Source organism: Euprymna scolopes, chromosome 12 (genome assembly GCF_053919585.1).
Source record: "Euprymna scolopes isolate OS-2025 chromosome 12, ASM5391958v1, whole genome shotgun sequence".
In the NCBI taxonomy this organism is placed as follows: Eukaryota; Metazoa; Mollusca; class Cephalopoda; order Sepiida; family Sepiolidae; genus Euprymna; species Euprymna scolopes.
In genome coordinates, this window is record NC_136493.1 from 30,521,069 (window position 1) to 30,534,909 (window position 13,841).

The 13,841-nt window shown below is 31.4% G+C and overlaps 2 protein-coding genes across 3 annotated transcripts in view; one reads left to right on the plus strand and one right to left on the minus strand.

Moving 5' to 3' along the window:
* Window positions 1-7,612, minus strand: part of LOC145291227 (GPI alpha-1,2-mannosyltransferase 4-like) — a 31,232-nt gene extending 23,620 nt beyond the window's left edge. The window contains exon 1 of one of the 2 annotated variants that reach the window (XM_080136821.1): window positions 7,465-7,612. In XM_080136821.1, the coding sequence (XP_079992947.1) occupies window positions 7,465-7,479 (15 nt within the window). In that variant the 5' untranslated portion in view covers window positions 7,480-7,612. Of the gene's footprint in view, window positions 1-6,552; window positions 6,629-7,464 lie in introns of those variants that run through there. The other variant, XM_080136822.1, reaches the window with a different exon arrangement.
* Window positions 7,613-7,950: 338 nt separating this feature from the next.
* Window positions 7,951-13,841, plus strand: part of LOC145291228 (nuclear cap-binding protein subunit 2-like) — a 17,021-nt gene continuing 11,130 nt past the window's right edge. The window contains exon 1 of the mRNA XM_080136823.1: window positions 7,951-8,108. Coding sequence (XP_079992949.1) covers window positions 8,013-8,108 — 96 coding nt within the window. The 5' untranslated portion in view covers window positions 7,951-8,012. The remainder of the gene's footprint in view (window positions 8,109-13,841) is intronic.

Here is a 13,841-nt window from a genome sequence, read left to right on the forward strand (position 1 = left end):
TTATATACTTTTGTTAATTATTTTGTTATATACTTTTGTTAATTATTTCGTTATATACTTTTGTTAATTATTTCGTTATATACTTTTGTTAATTATTTTGTTATATACTTTTGTTAATTATTTCGTTATATACTTTTGTTAATTATTTCGTTATATACTTTTGTTAATTATTTCGTTATATACTTTTGTTAATTATTTCGTTATATATTTTTGTTAATTATTTCGTTATATACTTTTGTTAATTATTTCGTTATATACTTTTGTTAATTATTTCGTTATATACTTTTGTTAATTATTTCGTTATATACTTTTGTTAATTATTTCGTTATATATTTTTGTTAATTATTTCGTTATATACTTTTGTTAATTATTTCGTTATATATTTTTGTTAATTATTTCGTTATATACTTTTGTTAATTATTTCAGTATATACTTTTGTTAATTATTTCGTTATATATTTTTGTTAATTATTTCGTTATATACTTTTGTTAATTATTTCGTTATATACTTTTGTTAATTATTTCGTTATATATTTTTGTTAATTATTTCGTTATATATTTTTGTTAATTATTTCGTTATATATTTTTGTTAATTATTTCGTTATATACTTTTGTTAATTATTTCGTTATATACTTTTGTTAATTATTTCGTTATATACTTTTGTTAAATATTTCGTTATATACTTTTGTTAATTATTTCGTTATATACTTTTGTTAATTATTTCGTTATATACTTTTTTTAATTATTTCGTTATATACTTTTGTTAATTATTTCGTTATATACTTTTGTTAATTATTTCGTTATATACTTTTGTTAATTATTTCGTTATATTCTTTTGTTAATTATTTCGTTATATACTTTTGTTAATTATTTCGTTATATACTTTTGTTAATTATTTCGTTATATACTTTTGTTAATTATTTCGTTATATACTTTTGTTAATTATTTCGTTATATACTTTTGTTAATTATTTCGTTATATACTTTTGTTAATTATTTCGTTATATACTTTTGTTAATTATTTCGTTATATACTTTTGTTAATTATTTCGTTATATACTTTTGTTAATTATTTCGTTATATACTTTTGTTAATTATTTCGTTATATACTTTTGTTAATTATTTCGTTATATACTTTTGTTAATTATTTCGTTATATACTTTTGTTAATTATTTTGTTATATACTTTTGTTAATTATTTCGTTATATACTTTTGTTAATTATTTCGTTATATACGTTTGTTAATTATTTCGTTATATACTTTTGTTAATTATTTCGTTATATACTTTTGTTAATTATTTCGTTATATACTTTTGTTAATTATTTCGTTATATACTTTTGTTAATTATTTCGTTATATACTTTTGTTAATTATTTCGTTATATATTTTTTTTTATTTATTTCGTTATATATTTTTGCGTTATCATAAACACTTGTTTATATTTGAGGTTCACATAATGGTTGCTGGATGTCATTTATCTTTCGAAGAACAGGGGTCGAACACTCTGTTGCTAATCTGCCACTGTCATACAGGTGCCCTTTTTTTCTTTTCTTTTTTTTACTAAAAAGCACAATAGCAGTTGTTTTACTAAATTAATTTTCGGAATTTTTGGATATATTACTATTTTCGACATGACAATTAAGTATGTAATATTGTTTTTGCTTAAAACGATATATTTAAAAAGTCGATCTGTTGACTTTCTTAACAAGCGCCAATTTTAAAACTGTTGATCAATTGAAATAATTATTTTCTTTCGGCCATATTTTACTATAGACAAGCAAATATGATAAAAAAAATAAAATAAATAAAAACATATAATAAATGTTACTAAAGGCAACATCAGTTACTCTTCTACCTAGCTGAAAAGTGTCCAGTGCTTTAACTTATATTAATTTTAAAGCGTTTATTCATTTAAAAAACAAAACAAACAGTGTCGAATGTTACGCGAGAAACAGATAAATGGCCGACATGAGAGGATCACCTTTTTGGAGTAATTTGAAGAGCCACGAAGTAACTATTAACAAACAATTAAAATTGCTTTGGTTACAAAAAATAAATGAAATAGGTAAAGCCTTTAAACTGTCAAATAAAAAGTCATGGCTTTAAAATTTTTTAACAAATTCTCATTTAATTGAAAGTTTGGGGAGATCTTTATTCCTTGGCCTTTGGGTCAAGATCACATAATTCTTATTTATTACTTATTTGTCGTGTTTTTTTTTTTGTTTTTTTTTACAAAGGTATCACCACATTATCAAGGCCCAGGGGCCACTCAAGGATAAGGGTTAAAGAGTGTACAGTAGAAATTGGTCAATATAGTAATCATTAGTAATGAAAATTTGGTAAATTTAATAACTTATATGGAACGGCTCATCAAGAACTTATTTACTTTAGACTTGAACACAACCATATTGTAGTCAGCCGGAAAGCAGGAAAACGGAAGACAATTCCATAGGCGTGCAGTTCTAAGAAAGAAGCTTTGTTCATGGAATCTACGTTTAGGTTTAGGCACAGATAAAGAGTGGGGGAAATTATTGATAGTGTTTACAGCTAGACGAGTGTTTCTTGTGAAAGTTTGGCGAGGGGGGACCATAGATTGAAGCTCAGTTGAACACTTTCCATGAAAATAACGATACATCAGAGACAAACTCGCAACATCTCTTCTGTGAGATAGAGGTTGCAAGGAGGAGAAAAGGACATCTCCTACGAGGCTACGAAGTCTATTTTGAACTCTATCAAGGCAGAACAAGTCCTTTCTAGCAGCTCCTGCCCAGATGTGGCAACAGTATTCCATCCTTGGACGTACCTGGCTCTTATATAGGTAGAGAATAGCATCAGCAGTGAGATATCTACTGGATCGATAGAAAGATCCCACCATTTTTCCAGCGGCCTTGGCAACAGATTTGATATACGTGTTCCATTTAAGATCAGGAGTAATGGTCAAGCCCAGAAGCTTGTCAAAACTTGAGGCCTCCTGAAGACGAGAGCCATTCATTTCAATTGATGACAAATGTGAATTAGAATGTTGATGATGTAAAGAGAGAAGCTTGGTTTTAGATGCATTAAAAGTAACCAGCCACTCCTTTCCCCATTGTACTACGTGCTCAAGATCAGAGGAGAGAGAATTGGAGAAAACTTGGTCGTTTACTGTCTTAGATGTGCTACCATAAATGGTAGTGTCGTCAGCATAAATGTCTACAAATGATGTAAGGATATGATTTGGAAGATCATTAATGTAGATCAGGAAAAGAGTTGGGCCCAGGATGGATCCCTGAGGGACACCGGCATTAATACTGTGAGCTTCTGATTTTTGCCCCTCAACTACTACTCTTATGAACCTATCAGAAAGAAATGATTTAATAATTGAGAAGACTTTTCCAGCTATACCATAGCTAGCGATCTTATGAAGTAAACCTTTATGCCATACCCTATCAAAGGCTTTAGATATGTCAAGAGCAATTGCCCTAGAAAGATTGCCACCATCGAGAGATTTGCTAATCCTATGCGATATAACTGTAAGGACATCTGCTGTAGATCTAGCAGAACGGAAACCATATTGAGTGTCACTAAGAAGGTTATTTTTGTTGAGATGTTTGATTACTTCTGTATTTAACACAGATTCTAGCAACTTACTCATGACGCACAGGAGACTTATTGGCCTGTACTGAGAGGGGGATGAGCGATCACCTGAATTCTTAAATACAGGGCATACTGATGAGATTTTCCAGGGAGATGGGAAACTATTCTCCTTAAGACAACGTTTAAACAGTTTTGTAAGTATGGGCGCTAATTCAGGTTGAAGTTTTTTGAGTACTATAATTGGAATACCATCAGGGCCAGTTGCTTTACTCGAATCAAGGTTTTTGATTAGCTTCGCAACATCACGTACAGATATACGTGTGTTATTTATTTCATTTTCAATGAATTTTATTCAAGTACGCATTAATAATTTTATTTCATTTTAGTAAGAAAGATAACGAAATAGTAATTCGTTCTTACTAAAATAATAACGGGAAATACATAATAAAAATAAAGTTTGTTTTATTTTGTTTTTGAGTTTCCGATTCGATGTTTAAGTTTGATGGACGCGGACGATTTTTAAGCGGTGCTTTTGGCTAGGGTATTCCGATATCGACATTTACCATTAAATCTTACGGATGTATTCATTTGGGGCGTCCCAAATTATTTATATGTATAACAAAATTGGGTACTTGTACAGTTTAATCAAGACATTAAAAAATGAAAATATCGAAAAAAAAAAAAAAAAAAAAAAAGCTTATATTGTACGTATCCGTTTTGAACTGAAGATCTCCCAAAAAAAAAAAAAAAAAATCACTTAATTTCATCAAGTAGTTTTTGTTTTCCAGCGAAAGAACATGTTTTTATGACAGCACGTTGAAGACAGACATCTTGGATTTTTTTAAAAATTTTTGTTTCGATTTTACAAACGCCACGGGGAAATAACTCCAGTTAAAGCGCCGACACTCCCTCCACATCTTTAATACTAGCTTTTCTTCCTAAAAAATCAAACCTTTTGTTCGGTATCATAACAAATTGTTTTTTCGCTGTAAAACAAAAACTACTTGATGAAAATTTTTTTTTCGGAGAACTTCATTCCATAACGGATACGTCCAATTTAAACTTTTTTTTTCGATATTTTCATTTTTTAAGGTCTTGATTAAACTGCACAAGTACCCAAAATTGGGTTGTTTTACAATAGATCGAGGTACGGTTGATATTACCATTTACTAAATGGTAATATCAACCTCGCTTCAGGCCAGCTACGCGCGATGAAACTTTTTTTTTTTACAACTCATATTAGTGATGGGACGATTCCAATATTTTTCCCGATTCCGATTCTTTAAAATCTCTGAATATTTAACTAAAGTTGCTAATTTTTTTCTCGGTTATCGTAATAAATAAATAAAAGTACGTGTAAAATGCGCAGATATTTTGTCAAATGTAAAAATAAACTTGTCTCTACGTATTTTAATTTTACTGGTAGTTTAAAAATCAATATTTATTATTACCACCAGCAATGAAAGAGTATGTTTTAAACAAAATTAAATAAAAAAAAATATATACATTTAAAAGAATCGTTTCTGGCATCGGAAAATATGCAGGATTTTTTTCCGATTAATCGTCCCAACACTAATATATATTTAAAAAAAAATGTTACCAAAGGCAAGATAAGTTACTCTTCTACTTTAATTTAATAGCATTTTTAAGAAAGAGAAAGTACTTTTGTATATTTTGTTACCAAGTTTTAAATTTGGATCTTAAAGTGCATGTGTTTTTACTTCCGACATTAAAAGAAAATATCTAAGTCGTCTTTGTAAAAAGAAAACAAACAAAAAAAAATCTATATTAAATTTTATTTTTACTTCGTTGCATTTTAAATTGCAGAATATGATTTTTAAAATATCGAAATGACCGTATATAAACAAGTGATTATTTGCGGAAAGGCTTGCATCTATTTTGGGACTTTATACACTTATGTTCCTATTTACAATGCCTCCCCACGGGACAGAGTTAGACACCAGGGTCGTTTTTTAATGTGGAGAAAAGGAACAAAAAAATTAAAATTGTCTCAGTCGTGAAGGATTTCATTTCCACTAACAGAAAACAAGAAATTGAAGTGTAACATCTGAAGAACAGATACTACTTTGATCTTGACCCTAGGGTCACAACGTTATTATTCAGAAAGCCATTCTTAACATGTGGAGGGAGGTTTTTTTTTTTTTTTTTTTTTTTTTTAACTATTTTGTACTTTCACCTAATAATTTAAAAAGGATATCGTAAAACTTGAATTTAACTTGAAAATACCATTAAAAAAAAAATTAAAAAACAAATAGCGCGGTAACATAAGTGCATAAGCACCTTTTTAAAAGGTTATAAAAGGCCTTCAAAGTTTTTAATTTATTAAAACTGAAAAATTAAAATTGTCTATAATTTTACATGGCGCGCATATCAGAAAAATCTGTAATTTCTTAAAAAAAAAAGAAAAAAAAAAGATTTTTAATGGTTTTATTACCCAAATATGAAATATAATTTAAATATTTTTGTAAAATTCAACAATTTAATATAAAAAAAAAAAAAATGAAATATGGTTGGAGCCTTTGAAACTGCATTAAAAAAAAAAACCTTCCCTTTAAAAATCATATATGATCGATTTTAATCATTATTTCACGTCAAATTAACAGTTTTAAGCAATAAGAACATCATATATTAAAAAGGGGTTGAAAATATAAGACAAACAAAAAAAATAAATAAATAAATAACGGACGACGAATATTAACGGTTAAGGAGAAAATCATATAATAATCGCCGATTCACTATGAGATGAAGGGGGGAAAAAAAAGGGAGATGCGGGCCCATCTCCACAGGAGAGGGTAAATGGAATTACTGAAACATCAAATCGAAATAAATTAAACAGAAAAGTTCAGACATAATAATTAAAAAAAAGAAAACAATAAATATTAATTTAAAAAATACATATATATATATAAAATGAGATAATATAATAAAAATGCATGGAGCGAGAAAAAGATAACATACTTCCAAGAATCTGGTTGATTTTAGGACAAAGAGTTATCTGCCCACTCTCTCTGCTGACTACTTGGGTCAAATCACGACCTCCGTAAAGCAGACAGGCATTTTCACTGAAAAATGACGTCATACACGTGGTAAAAAGCAAGATCTGTCGATAATGAATTTTTGGCGTTTCTACACTATTGGGACGAAATTTCGGAAATCATAATACTGAATTTCACATGAAAACAATGGTATCTACGTATTCCTCATATTTCTTAAGGTGATTATATCCAAAAATTACGAAAATCGATAAAGTAGAAAATTATTAAAGAAAATAAAAAATAGAATTTGATGAAAACGATTGTAAGACACAGGAGAGTTAAAAAATGAGGTAATTTTCCGTTTCGATTTAAACAAGACGACGGTAATTTTTTACCTGCTACCATGATAAAATTTGTTGTTTTTTTTTTTTTAATAATTCAGTAATATTCAGGTAATTTCGACTGCATAATTTGGAAGCTACCATTGTAACTTATTAGAATTGACAAAAAACATCAGTTGAAGCCTTTGTTTTTATCTGAAAACTCCATTTATCGCCAACAAAATCTCGTCCCAATAGTGTAGAAGCGCCGTATTTTTATCTTTTAAGCATTAGAAGACTTTTTTTTTAAAATGAATTTAAAAAGAAAGAAAGATAAGGGACACGATTCATACTGAAACTGAACGTTATTCAATAATTTTTTTTTTTTTTTTTTTTTCAATTTTCACCCCAAACAAGGCACAGTGCCACTTTGAAGCAGGGGGCTACTATTAGGGAATTAATTAGCGGGGTCATTATGAAGGGAGATTAATATTTAAAAAAAATATTTAAAGAAAAGAAAGAAGAAATAATTAAAAAAAGAAAATGCGTTGTTTCTGCGTTGAAAGTAAACAAACCTTGCGTTTTCTCATGGATTTTAAATGCTAAAATCCGTTTATAATCTTAATTGCGAAAACAATTTTATTCAAGCAATGCCCATATATCGGCAAAACCAGCAGTATCCTTTTTTTTAAATATCAAACAATTACTTAAGTTTAAATAATTACAGAGAAAAATTACAACTCTCATATGTCTAATTGTAGTGTGTAACCGCTCTTTTCGAAGCGCCTTGTTTATCTGGGTAATCGTGACTTATTACCAACAATTATGACGTCAGCAGATAAACAAGACTTTTTGGACAGGCCTGCTTTACGGAGATCGTGATGAAGCAAACTTTTTTGAAGCTCAAATCAAGTTGTTATTTTTTTTTTTTTTTTTGCAAAATATATATCTGATTTTATCAATAAATTAAAATAATATGATATTTTATTGAATTATTTAAACGCAAAAAAAATAAAATAAAAATAAAAATTGTAATTTAAATGTTGCTCAGTACCGACTGCGAATCTACTATTCTCACGTACCCTACTTTTCCTTCCGGTTGATAGAGTGCATCCCTTCCAACATGTCTGCTGTTAAATTTTCTCTCGACATTCTTGAGAATCCGAGGAAAAATACCAGTTCTGTTGCTTTAGGTTCCTATCGTGATCAACATTTTAAGGTAAGAAAGAATTTCAATTCAAATTAAAAAAAAGCTATGGAGTTTTTCGAAAAAATGTTTTTACAAAAAAGAACATTAGTAGGTAGTATTTTTTTTTTTTTAAGAACAATAATAAATACAACGTGGTTTATTTTCAATATATATTTGTTGCTAAACGTGCATTATATTTAACAACGCAAAAGGAGTGCAAAATATATACATACATATATATATTGAACAAATAACTGTTACCGAACGCAAGAAAATTTGGCTATGCAGTAGAATAGCAAAAAAAATAAATAAATTTATAACAAATAAATGTTGTCAAAGGCAATATAAGTCTCTCTTCTACGTACTTGGATAAGTTCTTTTTTTTTGTGTGTTTATTTTGAAGTGTTTTTTTGTTTTTAAGAAAAGTAGTTTGTAGATTTAAAACAAAAAATTGGTGCTGTAATTACAGCTAGTTTGGAACCTCAATCGTTCAAAAATCGAAAAATAAACAAAATAGGGTAAATTTATACAAACACCGTGACAGCGAATTAACCCTAACCCTAAACCCTAACCCTAACGCTGTCACGGTGTTTGTATAATAATACCCAAAATAGTGGTAGAATATTACAGTTTCGAACAATTGGTGATATTTATTGGGTATGCTTTTTACTAGTGTTTTAATTTTCGATTTTTGAGCGATTATCGAGGCTCAACTAGGTCTCTAACAGAACCACAATTTTATTTGGTACTAGTTAAGATAGTTGACAGATCAATTTTTTTAACATGTTTTGATGAAAGTGCCCTGGGGGACCACCCGAGGACAGTTAATGTGGTCAACAAGACAACCAGTACTGACTGGTTGTCTAATCTACAAAGAGTGTTGATTCCGAAAGCCGTTCTTAAAATGAGGAAGTTAGGGATGTGTATTTTCTTATTTTTAACCTCCTCGTGATTAACTTCTTAAAGTCTTTGGGTGGTCCTGGTCCTCTAACAGCAGTACTTACTTGTCATGTCAAAAATTACGAAACTTCATCGAGTAGAAAAGTATTTATAATTAAAAGTAAATTTTTACGAAAAATTGGGGGGAGGGTATTTAGCAGAGAAAAAAGGGGGCCAAAAATTCAAATACACAAATATTAAAGGCGTGCGTGCACTGATAAATTACTCTAACCTAGATAAGTTTTGTGTATTTTAACGGAATTTTAGGCGTTTATTCAGTTCGAAAGACAATTAGTGTCGAGTACGTAAGTTAAACGGGCAATCAAAATGGCCGACGAAAGCATGCTGTCTTCAGAGCGTTGATAATGGTTCAAAGGTGGAAAAATTAACGATACTCGTGCACTCGTGCAGTGAGTGATCCATGCTGAAATAATGTTATTTCAAAAGCCATTCTTAACATGTGGAGGGTGTTTTTTTATCTGTTCTGTATTTTTAATCTTACAATTGAATAAAAAAAAAAAAAAACATATCGTTAAACTTGGAAATACGATTTAAAAAATAGCGCGGATGATCACTCTCTGCATTAACACCAAATTAACAAAATATTGATAGAAATTCACCATATAAGTGTCACAGTAAGGTGTGGAGAGAGGTGGTGTTGTAAGGAACCCTGGGGGGTCAAAATAACAGTAGGCAACCCGAGTGGAAAGAGGTGTTTTTTTTTTTTTTTTTTTTTTTTTAAAGTGGTAGGAGGCAGGCAGGATCAACCCCGTAACGCAAAGGAGGAAAAGGTAAAAAAAAAAAAAAAAGAACCTAACATCTTAGCTGATGCGTCCATCATGAAACCGTAATTCGCAAACATTAAAAAAAAAAAAAAAAAAAAAAAAAAAACGGCTCAGTTGAAGGTGAAGAAATTGTTTTTGACCAATTTTTCGATATTTGTTGTCCGAGAGACCGAGCTTTAAAACGATACTGATTTTATCACATTCCGACGTGTCTGGAAGTTTTTACAAGACGCACACATTTTTCCTTTTAGATTTCATAATTAAGCTGTTGAAAGATGCTTATGCCTGCAGGCAGAAGCTAGGCAACAAATAAACTAAAAAAAAAAAATAAAAAATAAAAAAAAATTAAAAAAAAACAATTTTATGATGTAATTTTCCATGCGAATTACTGCCTAAATGAAAGTGCTTAAGAAACAGATTTTAAAATTGTTGAAAGGTGCTTCTTTTTGAAAGAGTCTGAAACTATATAACAAATAGCATAAAAACAAGAAACGGTTTCATGATATAAATATTCCTGATACTTACAACTTGGTATCATGATGATAGACAATTATTACCTTTGCAATGTTACTAGTAGTTGAGGTTCCATCATAACCAAGTTGGATTAGCCATCTCCTAGTTAAGTGACATTTCCTCTTTGACTCTAGTTTATGTTTGCACTTTGGCCTGCTCCAGTAAGGCCCGAGTCACCCAATTTAAGGCATCTAGCTTCGTCTCCGACCAAGACAAGTAACCAGTAGTACTCGTGGCATGGAATCAGATTTTGAAACTTCAACCAAAACTATGTGGCCCCACTGACAAGTTGCCTACCCCAAACGTTGCGTGTCATGGCTTTGTTCGCCTTCTTTCATCGGTCTTGTCGTCCTCTTTTTCACACTGGTGACCATCGCTGAGGACGCACGGGTCTAAAAGTAGAAAAATAAAACACAATGCAAGAAAAATACAGACACCGATGCTTCAAATATGTCGGTTGGACTATGGGTGTGTGTGTGTTTGTTTTTTTTTATACATGGAGTTCACCACTTATCAAGGCCCAATGGCCACTCGGGGATAAGGGTTATTGTGTGTACAGTAATCAATGGGATAGTGTAGCAATAGTATTGGAGAATTGATAAGGTGTCATTACTTAGGGGGTCGGTTCATCAGGAATTTGTGTTGGACTTGAAGACATCCAGGTTGAAGTTGGGAGGGAAACAGGCAAGCGGATGTGTCCTCATCAACCCTCTATGTGCTAAGGCCAACATCTACGTCCTGTCGAGGCTGGGTGCATCTACTATCATCAGTTGATCTCCTCCATCGGCTTCAAGCCATATACAAACTCTGACTGTTTAAGCATCCAACTCAACCCTGAACTCACAACTGTTGTAAAAACTCACTGTCGTTATGTTTAACTTTGTCATCGCTATTGTTTCCCTAATTCGCAGTAACCCTCTCCTGAAAATACCCACAGGTGCATTGTTTGATTCTTAGTCCATCGTTCTCTTCCTATTGGTCATTTGGTCGCTCCTCACACCCTAATTTAAACCCGACCCTTATTTCTCTTGGTCTGCATTAAGAACAATTTCCTATCCATTGTCTATTGATAAGTGCTTTTATTACTCACTAAACCTACTTCATTTTTGTCATCCTTTGTTTTGTTTTTTTTTTGTTTGTTTTTTTCCCCCTACCTCTCCAGCACAACAACCTCAGTTGAATATGGTGTCAAATGGAGATTGTGCAAAGGATGCATGTTGTTATCTTCTGTTGTAATCAGCTCTTGTATTACACTTTTACGAATACCATAATCTCTTCTCTCGATTCTTAAGATGTAACTCCTGTTCACAAATCTCCAGTGTATCTGCAAGAATACGAATCCAGATTTGATACAATCCTTATCACAACATTGTTTCTTACTATATGTGCAGAAACGGCAAAATACTCCACCCAAGCCAGACAATATTATGTGCATTTTCCCATCCACCATGGACATCTTTGTGTGCGCATTAACATTTTTTTATTTGTTGAGAAATGAAAAACACGTACAATTCTAGGTGAGCATTGTCTGATGATTGAACCGTCCTCGTAAATAATTTAATTATACCAAATTACCATTACAAACGATTATGAAACTGCCCCAATGACTACAATACACACATTAGCCCAGGGGTTCTCAACCGGGGTCCATGGAATATTTTTGCGAGTCCACGGGCAAAACATAACAGAATGGGGGTCCACAACGATATTTTGGTGGCCCATGAAGAAAACCAACTCAGAATAGTTTTTATTATTAAAAATTTAATTTCTACTGTCTGATCTCTATCGGCTTGACGATGGAAGAAACATTGTAATATTGTAATACAAGATATTGGTAAAGAATTTTCACTCTAATTTAGATTATTATTATTATTACTTATCATTATTATCATAATTATTATAGTTGTTGTAGAATACCTTATTTTCATTAAATTAGTTTTCATTTAAAAATAAAGCTTAATTATATAATATTTCTTTGATTATTAAAGCCACAAAATTTACATGAGTGTAAAATAGATTGTTATGACTAATAGTTATGAAGGGGTTCACCAAGATGAAAAGGGGTCCACGAGTAAAAAAGGTTGAGAACCATTGCATTAGCCCTTGTCCTTGAGTGGCCTCCAGACCTTGATATGCGGTAACCCCTTTGTAAAAATAAAAATCCGTTTTGTCATCTTGCCACTCTCAAATATTGCAGTGGCAACTTCCAGTGAAACATGTCGATCTGGTGAGAGTTCGTCCGGAAGAATTGATTGTCCTACTTTGGCAAACTCCTTGTTCTGAAAAAGTACTTGTTTTTATCATAAACACAAACATTTTGGTGGGTAAAGTGTTTTCTGCTGCAGATCTCATAGATTCCATGATATGATAGGAACTGACCAATCAAATGGAAAGATGCTCTGCTGTCAACCAATCAGAAACTGGACCCCCCCCCACCCCAAAAAAAAAACATATTGGATATTTTAGAATTCTGCACATACTTTTCATTCTTCAAACGAGAAAGAACTTTGCTCTTCAGGATTTCTATGGGGAAACTATTTTTCGTCAGCAATGCAATATGGTTGTCTTAAAGTCTAACGTAAACAAGTTCTTGAAGAGCCGTTCAACTTAAGTTAACAAATTTACCAAATTTCCATTACTAACGATTATTATATTATCCAATTGACTACTGTACACTCTTTAACCCTTATTCTTGAGTGGCCTCTGGGCCTTGATAAGTGGTGATGCCTATGTAAAAAAAAAAAAAAACTTTTGTGATTCAAGATTTTTACAGATCGGCTATCCAACAGAGAACACCTCTTCGAAAACTAATGACTTACAACTTCAAAACTTGTCTTGTCAATTTCACTAGATGAACACACCTTTGGCGTTGGTGATGGCTTCAAAATCAGTTTTCAGACCTTCGTTATTCTCTTTGGGCCAAGATCACAGTGTAGTATCTGTTCTAATGCAGCACTTCATCTTTTCTGTCTTTAGTCAGTGGAGAGGAGAAATCCTTCATGACTGAGAGATTCCATGAACAAAACTTCTTTCTTGGAACTGCACGCCTGTGGAACTCTGTTCCACTTGCCTGTTTCCCTCCCGACTTCAACCTGGATGTCTTCAAGTTCAACACAAACAAATTCCTGATGAACCGCCCCCCCCCCTAAGTAATGACACCTTATCAATTCTCCAATACTATTGCTACACTATCCCGTTGATTACTGTACACACAATAACCCTTATCCCTGAATGGCCATTGGGCCTTGATAAGTGGTGAACTCCATGTAAAAAAAAAAAAAAAAAAAAAAAAAAAAATTAAAATTTTTGTTCTTATCCAGAGTGCCCCTTTTTGAGGAGCTGGATTTTTTCCCCACATTAAAAACTGACCTTGTGTCGTCTAACTGTGCCCTCGTGGGGAGAAAAGTAAATAGGAATAATCGTGTATTTATTTTTCTGAAAAAAAGATAAGGAAGCTTAATCTTAATTGATGATAATAAAGGGAAAAAAATATTCATGCATGCTATTTTAATTTTTATGAGCGAAG